The sequence below is a fragment of the Dermacentor albipictus genome, chromosome 1, assembly GCF_038994185.2.
Source record: "Dermacentor albipictus isolate Rhodes 1998 colony chromosome 1, USDA_Dalb.pri_finalv2, whole genome shotgun sequence".
Lineage (NCBI taxonomy): Eukaryota > Metazoa > Arthropoda > Arachnida > Ixodida > Ixodidae > Dermacentor > Dermacentor albipictus.
Genome location: NC_091821.1, coordinates 463439705 through 463464802, shown reverse-complemented (window position 1 = coordinate 463464802; position 25098 = coordinate 463439705). Strand labels below are relative to the sequence as shown.

Genomic DNA, 25098 nt, shown 5'->3' with positions numbered 1-25098 from the left:
TTCATTATTAGACCGATTGCTGTACTACTCCAGGTATAAACTCAGAAAACGCCCAGTTCCGTAAATATGACCTTCAAGCTCAGCCAAGGACATACTGGGACTTTGCCTGCCACTACCGGCGGCTACTGCGCAGGCTGCGTGGGCACCCATATATTGAAAGCGATCTGCGATGTGGACAAACCGCGGTCACGCATGCCTAATCTTCAAAGCGGTCTGCTATGGTAGAAAGTGCGCCTAGTTGCGGTAGCTTCGTACGCGCTGTGCTTTCGACGCTTCGTTCACGTTGAAGCGAGACGCAGCATGAACACCAATCCGCTCGCTGCGGCTGCCGCGCCGAGCAGCGCCTGTGTGGTGTCGTGTGGCGTAGTAGGCACGCTTACAACTGTGGTATGAACGAAAAGTACAATATAAGGTACATCACATGTAATACACCATACTTGATGTAAACAAAACAGATTAACAAATGAAATAATAAATGGTGTCTGCTTGACACAGGCTTTGCCACACACAGCAACAACAACAAAACTCATTACCGTATCCACGCAAAAGCATTATTGTCAGCCTCGAACTTATGAAAGGTACCCGGGGCACATACATATACAGTCTGAACTCAGGCAACAGAATTGAGCATTATTCTGGCTGTAGAAAGATTTTGCCTCGGGAGACGGTTATGTACCGCGTAGACCAGCGGCGAAGAAACTCGGCTACACCGAGTTTGAACAACTGTTCTTCCAGATGACCCCATACTATCCCCCGTAGTTTCCGCATTCTGGGGTACATTGCTCTATTTGACTGCCGAGATCGTTCTGCGATGTTACGGAAGCACCAGAAAACGTAGCTAGCGCTGTAGTAGACGAGACTCGCAAACCGATGTCGGCGCTGTGGTGGCCGCACGATGGATATTCCGAACATTCTTGCAACTAGCTTCCAGAAGGGGCGTGCTACAACGCAGTCCTTTACTACATGCGCGTTGGTCTCTGTTTGTGCGCAATATATGCATATATCGGTCGCTACACTGTAAACACAAATGAGCCCATATGGGCGTTTTAACAGTTGATATGCCATTTTTCCCCTCTAGCCTAAAATGACTACTACCACGAGAAGAAGTAAAATAAGCTAGAACCATTATTATACCCCCGGCCCCATTTGAAGGGCCATTGCGGTTGTAAAATGGGGGTTTTCAAGGAATAACGGTGGCGCACGGGAAAGTGGGAGTGTTGAAATACACCCATATCTGAGACGAGCCAAATAGAGAAAAGAATAACTCAGCCGTGACCAACAAGGCAGGCAGCCGCGGCGACAATTTCAGTAGGATTATTTCTGCAGTCACATTCGAAATATCCCGCGCAATGTGTGTCGGCGCTGTTTTTCTGTTCGGAGTAGCCGCGCCTTGGCGCTGCACACAGGACGCCGAAAGTCGGAGCGGTCGGAACTACGCGCGGAGGAGCACAAGCCTTCGGAGCGCGCGCGCGGGCGTTGAAAGCCGCAAAGGGGCAGCCATTGTCAGCGGCGGCGCATTCTTCTACCGTGGTTGTTGTTTCTCACAGCATTGAACCCCCAAGACTCCACGGTAAGTGAATTTGAACGATTATTACACGTTCTATGAGTGTGCATATGTTCTAAGTGAAGAGACGCGCTGATATGACTTATTGAAGGTCTCAGTACAACATGGCGCGACAGTTGGCCGTCTAGAACCATTTTGCACGATCACTGTGTTTCTTCGAGCTTTGTCGTAATCGAGGTGACTTGAGTGTTTAGGGTCAAGCGAGTGTACTTAAACATTAGAATTTTACACGATGAGGGACTGTGCCGCGTCTTTAATAGGGTGGATGTAAACATTCGACATGTTCCCCGAAGCGCATGCCACTACCATAATAGTTATGTGCAGTGCAAGGTGAGCTAAGCTTCGCCGCCTAACCGCGGCTTGAAAAATTGGAGGACGCTTAAGCTTCGCCTTCAAGAGTGGAACGCGATAGCGTTCCCGTCGACCCGCCAATGGGTGTAAGACAATGGGCTACAGGGCAGCCATCACTTACGAGGCGCCCCGCATCAGACGCGGTGAGCGTCGAGCCATATGGTCGAGCAACGCGGCGTTCAGCGCAGCAACGAAACGTGCGCCTGAGCAAGCGGAGCGAACCAAAGAACTCGGTATCCCGTAGGGGGAAATGATGCACGCCAGCCAAACGCCGTGATCGGCACGGGCAGAGAGATAGAGAGATAGTGATCTAAAGAAAGGAAGGACGCTTGATTCTACAGAGGGAGCAAGGCGAAGCGTTGTCAGGGGAGAGAGTCCGAGCCGCGACAGCTCCAATGCGCGCGTGGCGCGCCATCTGTCGGGGCAGCGCCGTACATGGAGAGGAGGGGGTCTTCTGTGTTTGCCGCAAGATGGCTCTCCGTGTGCGGAAAGCGCAGAAGAAATGCAGCGAAACGCACTTCGCTACTCGTGTAATTGCGACTTCTGTAAGTTACATGTTCATAATTACCGATATACACCACAGTATAACATTCCACGGCTCGTTTCGAAGGCAACACCGCATTCACTAGAGGCGCGTTTGTACCTTTTGGAAGCATCGAAATCGTGGCTGAGTGGTAGCGTCTCCGTCTCACACTCCGGAGACCCTGGTTCGATTCCCACCCAGCCCATCTTGGAAGTTGCTTTTTATTTATGGAGTGCCTGCCATGATTTATCGCTCACGGTCAACGCCGCAAAACGCCGACACCGACACCCGACGCCGACGACACCGGCTTTTCTGCGACACGAGCTCCTTAACGCTATCGCGTTAAAATGTGGCGGCTCGTTAAGGGTTTACTGCGGTGCGCGTGTGTGAGTGTTTGTACAGCGATCATTTGAGCGAGAACCGGCGGCGCTTCTTTGTGCGCGGTATCTGCTAGCTGGCGCGTACGCGGCGCCAGTCCCCTAGCTCGTGCGATTGTGTGCAGTAGGTCGCTCACTAAGCGCGCATTGTGCAGATTTGCCAGTACGCGCCGTGCTATCGTCTGTGTCTCTTCGCGCTCACGCCGCTGATTGTGCAGGGAGTGTGCGACTGCGGCGTGTAGCATGTAGAGCCTGCGCCCGTCGACTTTGATCTACGGGCGTGAAATGTCGGCGGCGCGTTTGTGGTATTAAAAGCGTGTGGTGAGCTTCCAACGGCACTACGGGTCAACGCCGCATGAACTGCCGGTCAGAGTATAAGAAACGCTTTATAGTTTATAGTTAGCGTACTGCTTGGCGGTAACAGTGTCCTTCTTTGATTCAGATTACTGGATACGCCGTCACTTGAACCTCGGCGGCCGGAGCAGGTGAGTACCAGTGGCGCCGGCACCTCGGCGGCCAGAAAACGATGCCTGTGCTCAATTTACGCGATAGAATTGCCGGCGATGGCTCATACGGGCGCGTCGCTCCATGGCTGTGTTCTTTGCTGGAGGCCGCCACTACGCCTGCCGTGCACATACTACGCTACATCTATACAGTCGATGCTTGTGCAGTGTTGTTATTCAACAGCTGGCGCTGTGCACTGGATACCTGGACTTGTTTAATGTTTAATTACTTTGCTGCTGTGCCGTTGCGTATTGGGTACAGATATTGAGTTTTGAATTCTAGGTGCCAAATTCACACAAAAAAGTGGCGCTTTTCAACTCAGGATCATATCACATATCATAGCATCTTCCTATATTGCACGAATATTAATAACAAAATTTCTACTGCTGGTGAAAAAAGAAAGGCAGACCGTTCAACCTGTATCTGTGAGAAAAATGTGCTTGAAGTCTGCCATCGTCTATGATAAAAAGGTAATACCTTGGTATTCAATGTCAGTAACACTCATAAGTTATGCATCCTTTTGTGTGAAATAATTTGTCTTAGAAGCTATTCATTGTAAGGGATCAGTAAACATCTCATAGCTTAAGTAGTGCATAAGTGTATGAGTTAGGCAAAGCTTTTAGTTTGTAAAGAGCAAAGCCATTAAGGTATAAAATTTTGGCAAGCTTAGTTTAACAATAAGCTGACCAATATACAAAACCTAATGTAGCAGCAGATGCTCTATAAGATAAACTGGCGACCAGCTTTTTCGTGTTCTATGTGATCATTGTAGTGTCAACTTTTTCTCTTTTATTTCAGGACTGTGGTTGCGGTCGTTTCGTTGCCAGCTGTGAGGATGAAGCAGCTTCATAACCGGAGATCAGTCGCCTCCCATCAGTTTCCCTTTTCAGCAATAGAGGTCTTGGTATGCTCTTACCTAGAGTTTACTTTTATTACCCTATATGTTTTAAGTGCAATGGCTAGTTTAGCGGCATCACTTAGAGTGATTGGTGTGACACCTCTTCCATGGGACGTATGCAGGTTATCCCACGTAACTTTAGCAAACTTAAAAAAATATGCTTATGCCACCGAGCTGCACAGAACCTAGGTAATGTTATTTCCTGTCTCTTGGAAATACTTAGATTTTCTGCATTTTGCCTAATTACCTAATTATTTTTAATCAAATAATCAACTCAGATATTATTATTAGATAAAAAGTCTCAATTATAAAATTGTAGTGCAACGTGAACATTTTCCAGTACAGCTTTCTGTGGCTCAATATGTGCTACATAACGTGTTTGTAGGAGCATGAAAAAAGCCTGAAAATCCCGCAGAGTGCCTTGAGTGTGTGTGTGACAGCACCTGTGTTGTGTTCTTCCTTCAGTCCTCGTCTTTTGCGCTGTACAAACATGTCGACCTCAAATGGCCAGTCCCGTGGCAGCTTTGCATGTATTTGAGTGTGTGCCCTGTATAGGCATGTGTGTTCGAGTAAGAAAAGAAATACTGAAGGAGCCTAACGTGATGTATTTCAGGACAAGTGTATGATGTAAATTACTATGTGAAAATAAAATAGGAAACCGAAACAAGACTTCACAGCAGAGATATGCAGGTGTGTGCATCAGCATAATGACGAAACCCTCATGCAAGTTTAGAAAAATATTCATTAAGTTAGTTTCTGTCACATTATTATTGCAAAAATGTGCTCTCTAGTATTGCACCATTAAAAACACAGTTCAAATACATCATTTGCTGGCACCTTCACATTCATAGCAACATAGAGAGGAATGGTTAAAAATTTGCTTTGCTTCTCTGACCTTCATTTTAGGCCCTTCTCATGTTTGCTGAGCTTCTTAATGTATCATAGACACCCTCCAGTGTTTACAGGCAGCTTGAGCACATTATGCCAGATTGTGTAGAAACTGCAGAGGTCGCAGTGTCTATAGCGGTGCCCGGTATATGCAAGTTTCTTGCATGATGCATTATGCTCAATACCAATATTGTCAAGACAAAATGGCTAAAGTACATCCTTAAGAGTCTTAAGCACATTTGGATGACTTTACAGCATGTAGCAAAACAAGAATGGGAACTGAGGTGCTTAATTTGTGTTCATTATTACCATATGGCACCAGCATGCAATGAAGACAAAAGAGGAAGAGAAATGAAGTGCACCAAAGGGCAACTCTATCCTGATGGGAGCTGCATTCACATCTGCATGGTGCATGCAATCTTTGAGTTATAGCAGCAGCTATCCACCTGTTCACTTTGTTGCACATTTGTATTGTTTATGTACTAAGTCTGGCCCTGGAATTGTTAGGCAGTGCCACTTGTGGCGTTGGTGTGGCATGCAAAACATCCTTCTAACCACAGGTGTCATGTATTATGTGAACCTAAGTTCAATGCATGTAATGCACAAAAGTTCCATTTGAAAGGATGTGCCATATTTGTCACCATTGCCATGAGTAGCACTGGCTGACAGTCACAGGGCGAGACGTTAACCTTGCTCAGCTATTATGCAAAACTATTTTACATACAAATGTAGTAATTAGTATACATGCCAAAAGCCTCACAGAATAAAATTTTTGATCCGCATCTTACAACGATTTTTATTTTGCTTTACCTCAGGATGCCTTTCTACCGGTGTTGCATCCTGTGACTGACCACTCCAACGATCTCGGCAGAATCGTTACGCAGGTGTGTTCTTTTGCGATTCTCAGTACTAATATTTTGTAATTTACGTTCGATGTAAATGCACAGATTGAATGAAAAACAGGTTAAAAGATGAGCTCACAGGCACTGTGTCCAAACATTTGTGAGGAAGGAAAATCTTTGTTACATGTTGTAATTATAGTAACACAAGAGAGTGTGCACATCAAACCACTAGTACCTAGCAAGCCTTATACACAGCGTTATACCGTAGAAGCCAAAACATCAGGCGAAAACCTGTACTAAACGAGGGACTGTATTAAAACGTTTTGGAGGCTTGAAGTATTTCTTGGGTTACTCGGTCTAATTGCTTGAACTGAACTGACGTGTCCTGCAAAACAGTTTCCATTCGCATTTGATACAATCTGCAGCAAGATCTGAACAAAGGGCTGCAGTACTGTAAGGGCTTCCTATTGAAATAGCAACCAGTCTTCCCAGTGTACTGCAGCCTCAGGAAAATGAAATGTGGTACACTGCACCACATGCACACACAACAAATTTTAATTTATAAGCATCTTTACACTGTGCTTGTGCAGGACTGGGCAACTGGCTGTTTGTTTGTGACCGAAACAACTACGTACATCAAGACTGTACTGGGAAGCCACTATCTTTTTCATTTAGTGTAACTGTCCATAAACATATGCATTTACATGAACATTTTGTCTGCCACACTTTTCATTGTCGTTTTTTTTCGCTCTTGCTTTGATGGCTGGGAGACATTTCAGGCTCGCTGAAGAGACAGGTAGCCCAGTAGCTGCGCTCACAAAGTTGTTATTTTGATTTTTAAGAGCCAGCTTGCTTTGGACAATGCTGAATAACACATCGAAAGGCCCGGGATTATTGACGAGGTTAGAATGACTTTGAAAGAAGTTTATGAGTGTTCTTTTTTAACTCTGATCTGTCTGCTGAGACCAAATCATGTCAGCTTTTAATGAAGCAACGTTCAGGTTGGAAAACTGCAAGGCTGTGTGGGTACTCAAACAACATCAATGCTTCAGCTAGCTGAAGTTGCTCCATGACATCAAGGCAGAAGCAAATGACATGGCAAAGGAAAGTTTGGTGGCAATTATGTAGCTTCAAGGGCTATTGCACTGAGTAAGAAAATGTGTTCCCGATACAACGTGAACATAGTGTTAATGCTGAAGAACAAACTGGCACCATCTGCGTAGTCCTACACAAGCACGTGCACAGAAAGGGATGCCTGTTGGCCTTGAGGGCCACCACTAGAGAGATCAGCTGCTATCGCTATGACATAGAATGTGACATCAGATGACTATAGTTCACACCTTTGCTGCAGCTCGCTGGCTGGGCAATTGAAGCCTTGATTGTAAGGTTGAAAAGTTTCAATCTCAAGGTGGCAATTTAGTTGCCAACTCTTACAGCATGGTTCACTACTCAGTGATGCAGTGCTGGACGTATTCGACCAAGCCTGGGGCGAGTTCTTATGAGTGCCTATGTTCAAGCTGCCGCTAGATACTTAGTTGATAAAGTCACTGAAAATGAAATATGGTCATCGAAAGAGTCATGAAAACGATGCACGCAAGGTTTGTAGTGTGCTCACTTGGTATGACATTAGTCAAAACACCCTGTGTAGATGTTCCAAAGGACTTCTTGGGCAAGTTGGTGCTTAGATTTCCTAGGTATACATTGTGGCGCAAAATACATTTCTTGAAAAGGGATAGAAGAAAGGAAGACAGTGAAGTGCCAAACTACCAACTGTTTAATGACAGCCTAAACAAACGTATAGAAGAAAATACAACTTCCGCTCAAGCGCAGGGAGCCTAGGTGCGACAGAGCAGCGTGGTCGCGATAACATACTTTGGATGAAGCACATTTGAAGCACAGGGAAAATCAGACATCCACCCGTTCGTAGCAATTGCTACAAAGGAAACCCATACGGATTCCTCAAAAGAAAGGCCTCATAGTTGAAGAAAAATTCGTCCTGGTCCCGGACTTGAACCCGGGACCACTGCCTTTCCGGGGCAGCCGGTGTACGATCTGAGCTAACCAGGATTTTCCCTTTATTCATTACGTCTCTCCACCTTGCGGGTTTCCGCAGAACTACTACGTCAAACTCTTGCCTTTGCTTTGTGTTGTTGACAAATTCGACTTCGCCCTGCCATCTGCTAGCCGCCTGGTTAGCTCAGATGGTAGAGCGGCTGCCCCGGAAAAACGGTGGTCTCGGGTTTGAGTCCCGGACCAGGACAAATTTTTCTTCAACTATGAGGCCTTTCTTTCGAGGAATCCGTATGGGTTTCCTTTGTAGCAATTGCTACGAACGGGTGGATGTCTGATTTTCCCTTTATTCATTACTTTTCTCCACCTTGCGGGTTTCCGCAGAACTACTACATGAAACTCTTGCCTTTGCTTTGTGTTGTCGACAAATTCAACTTCGCCCTGCCATCTGCTAGTCGCCTGGTTAGCTCAGATGGTAGAGTGGCTGCCCTAGAAAGGCGGTGGTCCCGGGTTCGAGTCCCGGACCAGGACGAATTTTTCTTCAACTATGAGGCTTTTCTTTCGAGGAATCCGTATGAGTTTCCTTTGTAGCAATTGCTATGAACGGGTGGATGTCTGATTTTCCCTTTATTCAGGAATGAAGCAAATTCACTCTTTGCACTAGCCTATTGCAGAAACAAAATATGACAAACTGAGCTTTTAAGGGGGCCCTCAGAGGGGCCCAGTCCATGTGTGTCTTCATTTCTAGCGCAGCTGAGCACATCTGCAGCCTGCACACCCTGTTCTAGAGGTGATCTGCTGCGTGTGGAAAGACTAGATGTGCTGATATGGCGTGGTATTATGTGCACAGTCTTCCCACGTGTTTAGTACTGGGGGTTGCATAATCTGTAGTTTCAGAGATGCATTGAAATGAGAGAGACATAGCATTCGCCTCCACTGCCAGCACTTTTCATGATAGTGTCGTCCCACTGCGTGTGACAGTATCAAAGAGGACAGAGTGGATGAAAAAGCAAGGCTGGGTTTGCTTCATACTACCTATGTGAAGGTATCGGTGACACACCGTAAAACCATATCTTTATTCGCTGACTCTCAAATTCAAAATTTGAAATCGTACTAAATGGCTTTGTATTACTGAGAGTAAGGGTAAGCTGCAATGGCAGGATTGAAAAGACTAGGAAATCTCTTCAGGTAAAGTTATTTCACAGCATATACTGTTCCAAACATGTAAAGATAGGGAAATTCATATCAGGCTATCATCATACCTCACAAGGAAGAGATTACACTAAACAGGTTTATTAATTTCCTTAGTTGTGATGCCTCACATTGTTTTTTCCTTGGACCAAAGGGACTGCAAGGTTTTTCCGCCTGCAAATGATTGCATAGTTTTCAAAGATAATTCCCTCCCTGCTTTGTTTGTTTGATTTGACTGTAAGTTACATTACACAGAATGTATATCCCCCTGCAACGCCAGTACAGGCGAAGCAGGTACTAAATGAATAACCACGAAAGGATTTTGGGGCGAGCAAAAATGGCATGTGCAATAAAGATATGCACAGATGTCCCGTCAGTGTTGCTGTCAAACAAGAAATTGTGAATTGAGCGACTGAGCAAAATAACTAAATGTGTGCTTGCCGAACTATAGCTGGCATTTGCACCTTGATTGTGACTTAGCTACCAGAAGAAATTTGTTTTGTCTTGTTCTTTTTCTGTTAAAATGTAGTTTTTTCTTTGTTTACTTTCGTTTGGGTTTTTGTAGTTATATCATGTGCACATGTGGCTAATAATGCCGTCTGGAAGTTAGTGGTTGTTGGTATTTCTCACTGCCTGTCGTTTGTTCAGTGTGTACTAAAGTCAAAAGAGCACCGACCAGTATAAACCAGTGTGTTGAATTTGTTTTCTTGTGTTAGTGCGAATGATCTGACTGGTTATGTGTCCAAATAAACAATTAGATTATGAAAACAAAGTTAATCAGAACATGTCATTCGTTTTACTTATAATTACCTTATTTCAACTGCAGAACCCACATGTTCAGACATGTAGATTTAAGTAGAACAAGTCTTTTTGCGATTGTTAGTTCTGAACAGGTGAGAGCAGTGCTAAGGACACAAAGTGAGTCCACATAGATAAATGGCATGGTGCACTGTGCACGGACCTGATAATTGATGTGTTTTTGCAACAGACAAGCAAATAAATATCTAGTAACACCTTGTCAAAGGCACGAAAGCACATAAAGAGGCAGGGGTTGGCCACATACAAATGTGCCGTGGTTGTAGGTTTGTTAACAAGCATGCCACTTTCCTGTAACTTCAGAATATAGGTGCTGCACTGACACATCTCTTTTTTATTATACGAAGCATACTAGCCGCACAACCATGCTCTTCCTTGCTGCGGCGCGCGCGGCCGCGTAGCTACCATATGACGTCATAACAGCTGCAAAAGCGGAGGCTCAAGTCGTGCGCTCGCTTGCGGCCGCGTAGCTACATAGCCGGGTCTCAGCTCGTGCGCTCGCCTGCATGAGTTGTTTCTTCGTCTAGCCGAACCAAATTTAGCCAAGCAACAGCAGTTCACCAGGCTAAACAGTGGTTCAACAACTAAAATAAAGGCTAGTATGCTTCGCATCCTGGCCTTAACCTTAGCTAAGCCACAGCCACTTTTTTGTGGGATTTGATTAGTTTCGGGGTTAATGGTTGCTGCTTTCGCTAACATGTTGCATTTGTGATATTCGGGACATCATCTGTATTATTTACAGTGTATGTACCCTAATGGTCACATAGTGGTGCTTAATCGTGAAGGCTCTCATTCAAATATTGCCTGGTCTACATATGCTTTTCTTCATGCCAAAAAAATAAGATATACTACGTTTGTGTCAGAAGGAAAGAAACTGAGTGGTGTCTATTATTGCACATAAATCTATGCTTAGTTGCGTTAACATTTTTGCATAATTTCAACAACTTATTTGCTGCATTTCTGTAACATTCACACTCTGGCTTATCCACTTAGGTGCAACGAATAATAAAGGCAGAAAAGTAAAGCATTGCAGTGGATTTAACCTACTGCTGTTGATTCTGTTACCTTTTCGCAGCTTTTCTTTTTGGAAAAGCATATGTACAAAAGCACGTTTTGACCAAATAGGCTGCTGTTTGCGAGGCTTTGCAAGCACCACTATAACGTGACAAAAGCAGTGTGGCCATTTGGTTATACAAATTCTGGTGTGTTGGCACCACAAAAAGTAAACGAAGAAAGATATGTACGCATGACACAAGCAACGGATCTCACTTCAAGCTTTAAAATAAGGAAACGCAATATTTAATAACAGGTGGAGACATTATGTGATGATATCTGCTTAAAGAAATTCTTTATGCAGTGCAACTAATGGATCACTGATACATTAATCATTCTTTTTAAATGTTGCAAACCACAATTACGTTGCATGTTGTCAGGTCATAATATCTCGCTACAACGCAAGTTTTGTGGAACACAGGACCGCGGTCACATTCTTTGAAGCATTTACCATTGTGTGAGGGAGGGTTGTTTCACACAGATGACTCATACTGCCTCAATCTCCCTGATTTCGCATTAATAGAGCATCCCATCTGTCCAATGTAGGCACGGCCTTGTGATGGCAGCAGACTACGCAACGCTTGCAGCCTAGCTCACTAGATGCATATTGTGCTTCAAGCCACAACCAACCTCTTCCTTTTTTTGGCTTCTGCCTTTTGTTGCAGCACAAAACTCTCCTTACAAGGGCCTGAGAAAAAGGATTTGCGCAACTAAATCAGGCATGACTAGGAAATATAATGAATGAGATGATGAAGTAAAGAAGTGGTTGCAGTTGTTTCGTATGCATTTGGGATTTTATTTTCGTGAGTAATTGTGTAGCTGGTCCCTACGGGCAAACATTTTTTTTTGTATGAAACATGTGAAGAGAGATTTGCTCTGATGAGAAAAAAAGACTGAAGCCAGGAAAACAAACTAATTAGTTTGTTGCGTGCAGCACAATTTGCAGGCGTTGCACTGTGCAACGGAGGTTATGTACAGTCTGCCATTGCTATCCAGTCATGCTTGCATTGCATAGACACGCATTGTAATAATTTGAGATTGTGGCTAATGAAGTTTGTGTGCAACAACTCTCATCCGCACATTGTGATGCACTGCAAAATAGAGTTGTTCGTTCCAGTGTTCTTCGAAACTCGTTGCCAGAAATTATGAGCAAATGTACATAAGATAATTAAGCTTTGGCAGATTAGCGTGAAAAGGACAAATGCATCAGTCATTCTCAATTAAATTGCATGAAGAACTTGTTTTTGAATTAATAACGTCACTTTGTGTCACTACGTGTTGTATATGTCTGTTTTCTTATTAAAGCCAGAGTTGAAGTTAAGCACTTGTGTCCTGCATGTCTTTGTCTTCGTTTGCTTCTGTGGTCCCATTACACCAGAGTAAATCCATGACAGGAGCTGCCAGTCCATGCCGTTATACTACATTGGGCTTAGTACGGCTGGCAGCCTGAATGTGACGAGTGCGAAGTAGCAGTAGGAACTTCAAAAGGGTAGAATTTTGTGTCAGTTGGTGGCGCATATTATAGTATGGTGAAGCGCTATAGATGAAACAGTGCGAGGCGAGACAGATGGGAACGTACTACAGAAACGTACTACAGAGAACTGTGAAAGTTTACTGGAAAGTTTTGCTGCAGCAGGACAATGCGTGCATTATCCTGGTGCAGCAAAATTTGCCAATGCTCGTAGTTGTCAGTAGCACTTCCCCATCTACATTACACTTCACCATACACTAATAGCAGTAACAACAGCAGCCAACTGACCCAAGCAATAATCAGTGCCCACAGAATTGCCAAATTGTAGGAGAAATGTTTCAGTGTAACACGTTTTGTTAACTGACAAGTAAATGGCACACATATCTGCAAACCGATGATCAAATGCATTTTTCATGCACATACATTATTTCGTACAACTGCTTCCTGCTTTGGTTTTTTATGGCTTTTAGGAAGCATTCCAAAGTACTTAACTGTTTGTCTGTTCTAATATTAAATCTGTAGTCAGCCAGCACTATGTGTCATTACTGTATACGCCCTTACTTCGTCAGTGTTCTTCGCGCTGTTCCCAACTAAATATGAATAACCAAATAACAATTTTTTTAAATTTTTAGGTTATGAAGAGAGTACTCTTAATATGTAATTAATTAGAAAAATTTTCTCAATTTTAGGAAGAAGTCCGGCTGGCCCCAAGCCTGGTGTGAAATGAAGAAATGGCACTCCACATCAATTCATGTTTACTTGTCGTCATAACCAGTCTGTTAGCTTAATTTTGGTTCTTCTTATTGAATTCTCAAGAAAGGTACCAACTCTGTCATTCATTGAAAACGAAGTTTTGCACTTGGGGACGCAGCCATGCACAAAGCCTTTGAGCTCATTAATATTTTTATTCTTAAAGAAAGTGCAGCTCCTGCGTGGAGCAATGGGTTGAATAAGACGAGGGTAAATGAAAAGATGGCGACATTAATTGTCAACAGTTGTCCAACAAAAAAAGTCTCAAGCTGGAGCCAACATCATTGCAAGGGAACCAAATGGCTCCAGCCTGAGACATTCGTTGTTCAACCTGGCAAGTCTCCTTGTCGAAATAGTTCCTCTAGCCTGAGACCTATATCCACCCTCGACCAACGATACACCCATACATTTGGCAACCCATGGCAAGGTAACAAATTCACATTCAAAGAAAGAGAATGTAGTGTGCACCCTGGAAGGTGGCATGAACAGTATTTTATTTACTTAATGAAATGCAGGTTTGCTATCCAACTACTTTATTTCGATCCCCATTTTATAACTGGACAGCATGGTTCCTCAGAGAGAATATTTATTCAAAGCTCACACAATTTTGCTCCTGTATGTCCGTTAAATCTGTCCTGGTTGCTACACTACCAGCCCTGTCTGCAATTGCGTAGCAGTGTTTTAAGTATGCATCCCAATTCAAAAGAATAGTTAGGCATCTACCTCAGAATGTCTGCTACTGCGTTGCAGCTCGAATTCTATATCTAGGTGGTGACTGTGATGCCATGTGCTTTTTAAATGAGACCAATATGCTATCTGAAGTGCAATTAAATGAAATCTCAAATGACCTCAGCGCGGGGAATGACACGATTGGAAACCAATGTGATCAGGAGGATTTGATTTCTGAAAACAAGGCACTTAAACATGAGAAACCAGTACTAATCTCGTCTAAAGATGCTGTTATTGGGTATGATAGGGGAGTTACTTGTTCGTGGCTGCATTTGCAGCATGTTACATTGCTGGCTTTATATATTGCACTGGGTACAGTGAAATGTTGCTGCTTGCACAATATTCAACTAAACATGGTAGCCATGCTAAAGTGTCCATGCAGAACACAACTCACCCACTATTAAGAACTGCAGTGGAACCTTCATAAACGAAAATCGCTTAAGTGAAACTGCCGCCTAAACAGGACACCATCCTGATGGTTGGTTGGCTCTCTGCAATGTCTCGCACTAAATAGAATGCCTGGTAAATGGAACCAATTTCCCCGGCCCCTTGAGGCTCCATTTAAAGAGTGCCCACTGTAAAAATATAGGAGGAATCCTGTTCGGAACTTTCGCAAATCTAGTCATGAACAAAACTGCATTTCAGTGGGAGTGAAATGCAAAAGCACCCGTGTACTTAGATTTAGGTGCATGTTAAAGAAGCCCAGGTTGTCCAAATTAATCCGGGGTTACTCGCTACGGCATGTCTCATAATCAGCAGGTGGGTTCTGGTTTGTAAAATACGGTTTATTTTTAATAGCCTGCTCGGAAATACAGCCCAATAACTACACTAAATTATGTAGCTTGTTTGTGTGTTGAGTCCCAATTTCTTAATTTAGTACTTTGACATTTATCATATTTGTGTGCTAGTCCTTGCAAAATACCACTGATCAGCCTCATTATACAAGCCACTGTTAATTTAGAATGGCTTAGTCAAGCAACTTAAACTTACAGCACAAACACCTAAGACGGACCACAAAAGGAACAAACGACACATCGAGGCTAACAACTTCTTTATTTCTTCATCGTCGATGCAATATAAACCCTAGACCACACAACCGTGCAGGCACTCAGATTACATTACAGAGATCTGCCAAATTATCACATAAGCAAACGTAGGAAGTCAAATTCAGATGGGTGCAGGGACAAAGATATCTCACTGATGCAATTATCGCCTTGCCTTTTTATGTGGTAGGCCTCTATGGTAAGCCGCGCATGCTCATTCTTGCTTTTGCCTAGAATCGACGTCCCGTCAAGTTGTGCCTCACAATTGTTGCAAGATTTTATATGCGCACCAAGGTGCGCTGCTCTATCTACATTTTTGTTTACTTTTTGCGCATGTTCCCTGAGTAGCTCATTGACACAATGCCCTATCTAGCCAAGCTATATCTTACCACATGAGAGTGGAATGGTGTAAACCACGCCGACAGCGCGCGACACGTATGAAGCACTATGCCGAATTTGGCCTCCTCCTCTGCTCTCTCCGCAGGTGCGTGAGCATAGCTTTAAAAGCTTGTTCGGCGAAGAAAAAGCCAAAGGAACACTATGCCTGCAAGCAACTCCCTTGAGTTGATACATGACCTTATGTATTTAAGGGACCACGCAGGGAACATGCGCAAAAAAGTAAACAAGAATGTAGGTAGAGGAGTGCACCTTGTTGCGCTTGGAAACCCTTTCAACAATTGTGAGACACGACTTGATAGGACGTCGATTCTTGGCAAAAGCAAGAATGCGCATGCGCAGCTTGCCTTAGAGGCCTACCACATAAAAAGGCAAGGCGATAATTGCATCAGTGACATATCTTTGTCCCTGCACCCATCTGCATTTGACTTCCTACGTTTGCTTATGCGGTAATTTGGTAGATCTCTGTAATGTAGTCTGTGCGGTTGTGTGGCCTAGGGTTTATATATGCATCGATGACAAAGAAATAAAGAAGTTGTCAGTTAGCGCCAGTGTGTGCCGTATCTGCCTTTTGTGGTCCGTCTTAGGTGTTTGCGTTGTAAGTTTAAGTTCAGAATTATGTACCAACTAGGCCCAAGTGGAGTTTTGCTGTTAGTCAAGCAAGCTCAATATATAGTCTGTGCAAAAGTGTGGAGTGTCAGTGCAAAGTAACAGTTCAAACACATGGCTGTGTAGTTACAGTTCAGTATGAAACGAGATAAGATTTCTTAGCATTTCTTTCATTTGCAAATTTCATTGTGTTAGGACATGTAGAATACTAGTAACTGGCATGCATGCTTGCAATGTACAGTATTCTTTTTTAAAATCAAGACAATTATTTTACTGGGGCAGAAATTTGCGTTCTTTTGGGCCCGAAAGTGAACATATATTTCTTACATTTGGTGTTTAATAAATTTTCTTTGCTGTCAATGTGTGTCTCGTGCATTTTTCCTTTCAGCAAGTAGCAACTGCTCTCGAAGGCGTTTGCTGGCCTCGGAGGCACTTCCGGTAACTAGCATTTTCGATAGGACGATTGTATAAAAGCTTTGCAACGAGGGGGGCTCTGTGATCAGCGAAAGGAAAAAATGAAGACGGGCAGTGACGGGTTCATTCACCATTGGACCACGTGTGCGCGTGACTTGGTCGATTCAGCGGTAGCCGTGTGCCGTCGATTGGACCACGTGCGGCGAGCCCGCGGCGAAATGCGTTGTGGCGGTACGCCGCGCCTATGCAGCAGCAGACGGAATACCGGAGGCCACAGTGTCGGACGCCGGCGTTCGCTCCGAGCAGGTGCGACGCCTGCTCGGGTGGCAGCTCACGGACGGACGAGTTCCCTTGAGCCTTGATCGCCGGCGTTCGACATTTTGGCCTGCGGCGTTCCGTCTGGTGCTGCGTAAGCGTGGGACCCGCGCCACCAAGCATTTCGCTACGTGCTTGCCGCACCTAAACTAAAATGCCTTTAATTCCTTCACAAAACTCCCATTGTACCTCCCCGTCAAATGGGGGTGAAGGGGGTGAAGTGGGCGTATTACGGTACCCCCGTTTTGTGCCCAATTAATGCCCATGGCATGGGAGTTTTATCGTACGCCCATTCAATGGGAGGAAAAAGATGTACAAAAGGGAATGCGCTAGAGGACAAGCAAAAAACGCCCATCTGGGTGTTTTTCTGTTTACAGTGTACCATATGCCAGCGTTCAAGCCTGTCTCTTGTAGGTAGAATGCCCCACTGATATTGCCAATGAAAATCCTTCACTTGAGAGGGCAAATCAGGTGAAAGCACAGCTGTCCATGTTTGTTTAGTAGCTGTCCGTGGAGGTACAGCTGTCTCACACAACATTTCACAAAGCCTGGAAACTGGTGTCGCACGCCACTTTGTAATTCTTAGTTGTACAAGCTGGCTTTGCAAGCGCGCAGCGGCCGCATACTGCGATGCTGGCGCTACTGCCGTCGGAAGCAAGTTGCCTGTACTCTGCGGCATAAGCGTTCGAGGGTAATGGCCCAGCCTATAAAGGAGCAGTGGCCTACCAGGGTACTCATCATCATCAAGTAGATCACATGTACTCTTAGTGCACAACAGCCTACCGAATGTAACTATGCACGGCAAGCTCCATCCTCCGCTGGATTTCGGCAGACGCAAGAATTGCTGCGCTACGTATTGCGACTTGTTTAGCCAGAACCATGAGAAAATAAGTGTTTACTACTCGTACTGTTGGTGACGGCGGGAGAGCTACCCTTGCAGCAAACCACAGTTTACTGCGCAATACGTTCTTAATGAAGAAAGCCCTTCCTGCCAGCGGCAGTGGCGACGCCGTCACTGCTTCCGACTGTTCTTTAATGGAACTGACAATGTCTCACCACGTGTGAGGTGAAACACCACTGGTACAAAATTCGATACCTAGTATTTGCATGTGCTCGGTCTGGTTAATGTCCCTGTGAGCGTTTATCAAATTTTGCCGAGTGCACATGGAGCCGAAGCACCTTGCCACTTCTAATATATGCTATCCTGAAAAGCCTCCATATTTGCTCTGGTTGGTCTGCAGATTTCTTAACCCTGTCCAATTATCGTTGAGAGCGACTTGAACATAGCCATCTCAATATGAAATTCATTATTCTTCCTGCGTATTTGTTAAGCTAACGCCACCAAATACAAATAAAACAGCACGTGCCAGAAAGTTTGTTGTTGAAATGTTTCCTACTAATGATTACCGAAAGAAGACGGCGTCATGTCAAGGTTGGGACATGTACGCGTTCCATGAAAATGTACCCAAATACAATCACAATAACTTTTTTAAAATATGTAATTGAATACAGTTACCAATTACTGCATAACGGATGTAACTCAGCAATTATTTAGCTAGAGCTCATCACCATCACCATCACTACCACTACAACGTCTACGCTGTCCACTGCGCGAAAAAAGCCTCTCCCTCAGATCTTCCATTAGTTATATCTTATGTTAGTTGACTCTATACATTGCCTGCCAATTTCCTAGTCTCATTACACATGCCCAATTATTGGCCGCCATCGAGTGTCTTTACTTTTCCTTATTTGAAATTTGTCTATAAATATAATAAACCATGCATCTTCCGCTACATTCTTAGCCCTTCCTCTATGAAGTTCGCTTGGCATCGTGTAAGTTTCGCATCATGAGAAAGCACTGGCAGAATGCTTGCCGTATGCGCTGCAGCCCGAATTCTCTCGTCCAGAGATTTTATTTTTATGATGCAGTTCTTAGCTGAAGTATTAGTGGGCTATTCTGCACTACAACATTTTTACATACGCAGCAAGCGGCCGCACGACCTCACGGGCTACACGTGGACTTGGGCTGCCCTGAAACGCGGAGACAAGCCTCTGTGGGACGACCATGTCGAGTAATTCCTGGACACAGAGAAGCAGGCTTACACCCTGCTTGTTACGGAGAACGAAGAAAATGCATATAAGGTAAGGCTGCAAAGGTATGAGAATAGAAATCGGGAACATCCTGCTCTCGAAATATTTAATATAGGCCTTCTGACAACAATTATTGCTTTCATTTTGTCCTGTTCACCATAAGTGCTCTAATGTATGCAACAGAAACTTCATTTTGTCCAGAAAGAAAATCTCCTTCTTGATCACGCTACTGAAGCGACGCTGCGTTGCAAGTTTGCGGACAGCTGCCGTAAATGGTATTCGCTACTTTCCGATATGTTTCAAGGCGCTTAGATTACTAAATCCAACTGATTATACCTCTTTTTGAATGTGACGCAGTGAAAAATTAATGTTGGTTACGTTTCTAATGCGCACCCACGTACCTGGCCTCGAAGTCCACGAGCGTGTTGATAAGTGCTGGCTTAGGTTAGCTGATAAATCATTAATGCCGTTTCTCTGCCATAACAATGGTTAATACGTAAGTTAGGGTACATCAAAAAGGAAGACGGCTTATTGCATGGTTCGTACCAAATATTTTCACGGCTGGCTTCTGTGTGTCCCGGCGAACAGTTAATTTCAGCACACCTCCTTGAGTCTGTTCTTTCTTTCTTTCTTTCTTTCTTTCTTTCTTTCTTTCTTTCTTTCTTTCTTTCTTTCTTTCTTTCTTTCTTTCTTTCTTTCTTTCTTTCTTTCTTTCTTTCTTTCTTTCTTATCTAAGACACTTTCTTACAAATTGACTGAACAGGCCCAGCAAGATGCCCGGAAAGAGCCTGACAAGGCTATGCCACCCTGACAGCGTAGGCAGCAAATCTTATATACAGATGATTACACATCTTATGGCGATGCAGATACAATAGATCAATACAAGTACAGTGAAGTGCAGTGAAATATGCAGTTCATTTTACGGAATCGAAATCACTGAAAATCAAACCTAATACACAATGCATACACGTAATGAAATAAATCCACTTAATACACAATAAAAAAAACTAAACGATGCAGTACACAAGACCAATACCGATAATTGGCTCAGGGGTTAAATTCTCACATCTGCTCCAATAGAAATAAGGCTTTAACTTGCTTCGTGAATGGTGTTTATGAGGTTTTAGATTTTATTAAGTGTAATATGGGGGGGGGTCAGGGTACTTATTGAAGAGCGCTGGTATTTGTGACGATCGCCTCTGTAAACAATAATTTGTGCGTGATCTGATCTTCACTGTTGAGCTCTGTCGTTGTTCACATGGATACTGTTTAACACGACAGGTTTCCCGAAAATTCGTTCTGTTTCCTCGGAATTCGTGTAGGGCTTCCACAAATAGTTTTTGTTTTAGCAATTGTTTCATCTGAAGTATGCTATATCTGGTAAAGTACGACGCAATGCCTTCAGTGAAAGGGACGTTTCCAATTGTCCGTATAGCTCGCTTTTGCAACGATAAAAGATAATGAAGCATTGTCTCGGTTGTCGCAGACCATACCAGGAAGCAGAAGGTCAGACGCGAGTGCACAAGGGCATAATAGATTTTGCTTTCGGCTTCACACGGGAAGACTGATCTTAGTTTATTTGACATGCCAATGACTATAGATAAGTCGGTTCTTAACGTGTCCACGTGTGGAGACCATGATAATCTTTTTTTGAAGCACGACTCCTGAAAATCGTATCGTAGATGACTGTTAGATAGGTACTGCTTCAAATTCCAAAGGTAAGGCTGGTACACTTGTTGGTCCTTTCAACCTATACAACATGTACTTTCATGCTTCTGTAATTATTTCCATTTTATTTGATATTAACCACGTATTTACATCTTTAAGCCATTTATTTGCTTCTGCGCATGCTTTCTGTATGTTGACTCCTCAGAAAAATACATTTGTATCATGTGCCTAAAGCGCCAACTTTTTGCGTCCTTTAATATTTATAATATGATTTATATATAGTAAAAATAATACAGGTCCGAGAGTAGATCCCTGGGGTGCACCAAATTTAATAGTTTCCAACTCCAATTCGACATTACTTATTACGTGAACTGTGACCTAGAAGTTAAATAGCTTTGTATTAGCTCAAGTGCTATACCTCGGATACTGTAAAAGAGCAGTTTACGTAAGAGGAGTTCATGTTGCGCACATTCACACGCCTTTCTAAAGTCTAAAAAGATACCTAGTGTGATTTGCTTATCTTCTATGTTCTCGTGAATTGCTTCTTTAATTCCAAGAAAGACTACTTCCACCAATTCATTTTTACAAAAGGTGCACTGATACTTCATGATTATGCTGCGAGTATTAAAAGAAAACCTGTTATTCTTTTGCTACTGATGTGCTTTGCTATCTTTGAGGATACAGAGAGGATAGAAATCGGTCTGCAGTTGTTTAAGTTGTCAAAAGACCCTTCTTTATTAAGGGCAGAAACTCTTACTTTTTTCATTTTGTTGGGAAACTCGCCTGTTGTCAAAATAAGGCTGCAGATGTGCGCCACAGGCATGGAACCACTCACCACATTTAGTGGTTTTGGGTTAACTTCGTCAGGGCACAGGCGGAATAACCTTTCAGGGGGAGTACAGTAGCGCGATTAAAAGACGGGACAAAAGAAGACACACAGGGACACACACAGCGCTTTATTGGTGCTGGAATTAGGGCTGTGTGTGTCCATATGTGTCTTCTTTTGTCCCGCCTTTTAATCGCGCTACCGTACTCCCCTTGAAGATGCATTGCCAACAAGCCCACATTGCAACCCTCGTTACCTTTTATAGACATTTCTGCGCCCTACACTTCATGTTGGTCTGCTGAAGAAGACAGTTGAAAGATAGTTTGCAGCAATACAATTTTCACACGCTGTATCAAGCGGGACACCTGAGGAGGAACCCGCTGTAAGAATGTGCTTGCTGAACAAGTTTGGTCTCTTCCTCTCAGAGGCATAAGGTTTCTCAAAATGAACCTTTCTTGTTGGTTTTTCTTTGCTCTTTCCTTGAAAGTATCCCACAAGACTGATTGTCGTCAATACTGAGAAATTTATTTATATGGTATTCAGCTTTAGCTCTTTTGATATCTTTGTTTAGTTTGTCATGCGTGTTTTTATATTCATGCAGCTCACTTTGAGCTTTTGTGTTTCAGAATAATTGGAAAATGCGTTCGCGAAATTTAATCCTTTCGTATAGGTCAGTAGTTATCAACGATTTCCGAAATTTTCTGTTTTTTTCGAGCCTTGGGTGAAAAACACTGGCTATATAGAGACATAAGTGTAGATATGAATATATTGTTGCGTGCGAAGGAGACCGTTTGTAACCCTTACGGATGAAAGGGACCGTTTACTTTAAGTCGCGGAGGTGAGCGCAAGAGCGGTCAGCTGGTTTATCCACTGAGCGTCGTGCTCTTCTTCCTTCCTCCACCCGGGACCGCAAGCACGTTCACTGGTCTTCGTTTTCTTCATGCGTAACATTCCTCTCGTCGCAGACGAAGCCCGCCGGGCGAGTCAATCCATGTGTCGTGACGTGAACAATTTCAAGCGGGCGACATGGACCACTTGTGTCTTGGCAGCTCTTCTACCACTCGCCGTGAGGCGAGCTATGTTATACGTGACTTCCGTGAGTCTGTCAATAATCACGAACGGTCCATCGTAGGTGGCCAAAAGCTTTTGGCATAACCCGCGTTTCCGTACTGGAGTCCACAGCCAGACTAAATCACCAGGGCGATAGGTTACCGGACGGTGGCGAATGTCGTAGCGTGCTTTTGATCTGTCCTGCGATGCCAAAGTGCGCAAACGAGCAATACGACGAGCTTCTTCGGCGAGGCAGAGAGTCTCGGCGACAGTGGGATTTTCGTGACTGCAGAAGGGGAAAACAGTGTCGATGGTGTACCGGGGTGGCCGTGCGTACAGCAGGAAGAAAGGGCTATAGCCGGTGGCCTCGTGCTTGGCGGTGTTGAACGCGTACGTGATAAAAGGCAGTACGTCATCCCAGTTCTTGTGGTCGGATGAAACGTACATAGATAGCATGTGTACAATTGTTCAGTTGGTGCGCTCCGTAAGCCCATTCGTTTGTGGATGGTATGGTGTCGAGTGACGCAAGTGGGAATCACACAAACGAAGCAGCTCCTCTACGACGTCTGCTGTGAATTGTCGTCCGCGGTCGCTGATGATCACGCGAGGCGGACCATGTCGCAGGATCACATATTGCAGTAGGAATGTTGAAACGTCAGTGGCAGTTGCGGAGGGCACTGCCGCCGTCTCGCAGTACCGTGTGAGGTAGTCGACGCAAACAACTATCCAACGGTTTCCCTTGGCTGATTTTGGAAATGGGCCTACGAAGTCAATGCCCACTTGTTGGAAAGGCGTGCTTGGAGGCGGGATCGGCTGCAGAAGACCTGCTGGAGCAGTAGATGGCCGTTTGTGGCGCTGACACTGCATGCAGCTGGCCACATACGTCTCAGCAGATTGTCGCATTCCAGGCCAATAAAAGCGTTCCTGAATCCGGTAGAGCGTCCTCGACGAACCTAGATGGCCAGACGTAGGGTCGTCGTGCATAGCACTCAGAATCGCTGTGCGAAGGCTCTCCGGCACCACTAGGAGAAAACGTGCGCCAGTGCTGGAAAAGTTCTTCTTATAGAGGAGTCCATCACGTACACAGAAATGGTTTGCTGTCGTCGAGGCGGTCGTAGTGGTGAAGAGCGGTGTTAATTTACCGTCTTTTCGCTGTTCGGTTTTGAAGCAGTCGACGTCTGGAAAACGCGGCGACACAGAAGCCAGGGATCGAAGTCGTCGGCGTCACAGTCCGTAGTAATAAGTGGCATACGCGAGAGACAGTCCGCATCAGCGTGTCGTCGACCACTCTTATAAGGGACGGTGAAGCTGTATTCTTGCAGTCGGAGCGCCCAGCGCGCAAGGCGGCCACAAGGGTCACGAAGATTCACAAGCCAACACAATGAGTGGTGGTCGGTGACGACTGTAAAGGGGCGTCCATACAGGTAAGAACGAAACCGCTGAACCGCAAATATTACCGCGAGGCATTCTTGTTCCGTCACAGTGTAATTCTGCTCGGGCCTACTTAATGAGCGGCTTGCATATGCGATCACGTGTTCGCGGTCACCGTAGCGTTGAACTAGGACGGCACCAACACCTATGCCACTGGCATCTGTATGGAGTTCTGTCGGAGCTGACGGACTGAAGTGTTGAAGAACCGGTCGTGACGTCAGCAGGAACTTCAACTGACGAAAAGAAGAGTCACACTCCGGAGTCCACTCAAAGGGGATGTCCTTCCGTAGCAGGCATGTCAGCGGATACGCAACGTCGGCGAATTTAGGAATAAATCGGCGGAAATAGGAACAAAGCCCCAGAAAACTACGGAGCTCCTTGACACAGCGCGGTGCACTGAACGCTTCAACGGCTGCTGTTTTCTGGGGATCAGGGTGGATGCCATCCTTGTCGACGAGGTGCCCAAGCACAAGGGTTTGGCGGTCTCCGAAGTGGCATTTCTTAGAGTTTAACACTAGACCAGCGTTTCTGATGCAGTTCAGGACAATATCCAGACGCGAGTTGTGTTCGCTGAAGGTGCGGCTAAAGATGACGACGTCGTCGAGGTAGCACATGCAGATGTTCCACTTCAAGCCACGCAATACAGTGTCCATAAATCTCTCGAAAGTTGCCGGAGCGTTGCACAATCCAAATGGCATCACATTAAATTCGAAGAGCCCGTCAGGGGTTACAAAGGCAGTCTTCTCCTTGTCGTCAGGATGCATCGGAATTTGCCAATAGGCGGATCGTAAATCTACTGAGGAAAAGTAAGAGGCGGAATAAAGGCAGTCTATTGCGTCATCAATACGTGGGAGTGGGTACACGTCCTTTTTTGTTACAGCATTCAAACGGCGATAGTCGACGCAAAATCTCCAAGATCCATCTTTTTTTTTAACAAGAATCACTGGAGCTGCCCACGGACTTGCTGACTCTTGTACGACTCCCTTTTTAATCATTTCTTGCACTTGTTCGTTGATAATCTGGCGCTCTGATGGTGAGACACGATATGGCTTTTGTCTAATCGGATTTGCCGAACCCGTGTTGATGGTATGGCGCGTCCGAGACGCAGGGATTGCAGGTATATTGTCCTTCTGCGCAAAGTCGAATACCAAAACGTGCTTCGAAAGCACACCCACTAACGTTCGGCGTTCACTCGTACTGAGCGATTTATTTACCATCGACAAAAGGGCCGTTTCCGAACTGTGGCCATCAGGTTCTTCCGGCACATCTGTAAGTTCGGCCACTGATA

At 44.7% G+C, this 25098-nt stretch overlaps 1 protein-coding gene, 1 long non-coding RNA gene and 1 other non-coding gene across 10 annotated transcripts in view; all 3 read left to right on the top strand.

Annotated features, from left to right (window-relative positions):
- The window catches only part of LOC135902820 (uncharacterized), a 225092-nt gene that overhangs the window by 149859 nt on the left and 50135 nt on the right, over positions 1-25098 (top strand). For all 8 annotated transcript variants that reach the window (XM_070532433.1, XM_070532431.1, XM_070532434.1 and 5 more), the window contains one exon: positions 18730-18886. In XM_070532433.1, the coding sequence (XP_070388534.1) occupies positions 18730-18820 (91 nt within the window). In that variant the 3' untranslated portion in view covers positions 18821-18886. The remainder of the gene's footprint in view (positions 1-18729; positions 18887-25098) is intronic.
- LOC135902776 (uncharacterized) lies at positions 1330-15014 on the top strand. Its single transcript, XR_010564593.2, has 5 exons — positions 1330-1570; positions 3258-3300; positions 4118-4223; positions 5921-5989; positions 13178-15014. It is a non-coding gene; the product is annotated as an uncharacterized lncRNA (long non-coding RNA).
- Positions 8415-8489, top strand: TRNAS-AGA (transfer RNA serine (anticodon AGA)). Its single transcript has one exon. It is a non-coding gene; the product is annotated as a tRNA-Ser (tRNA).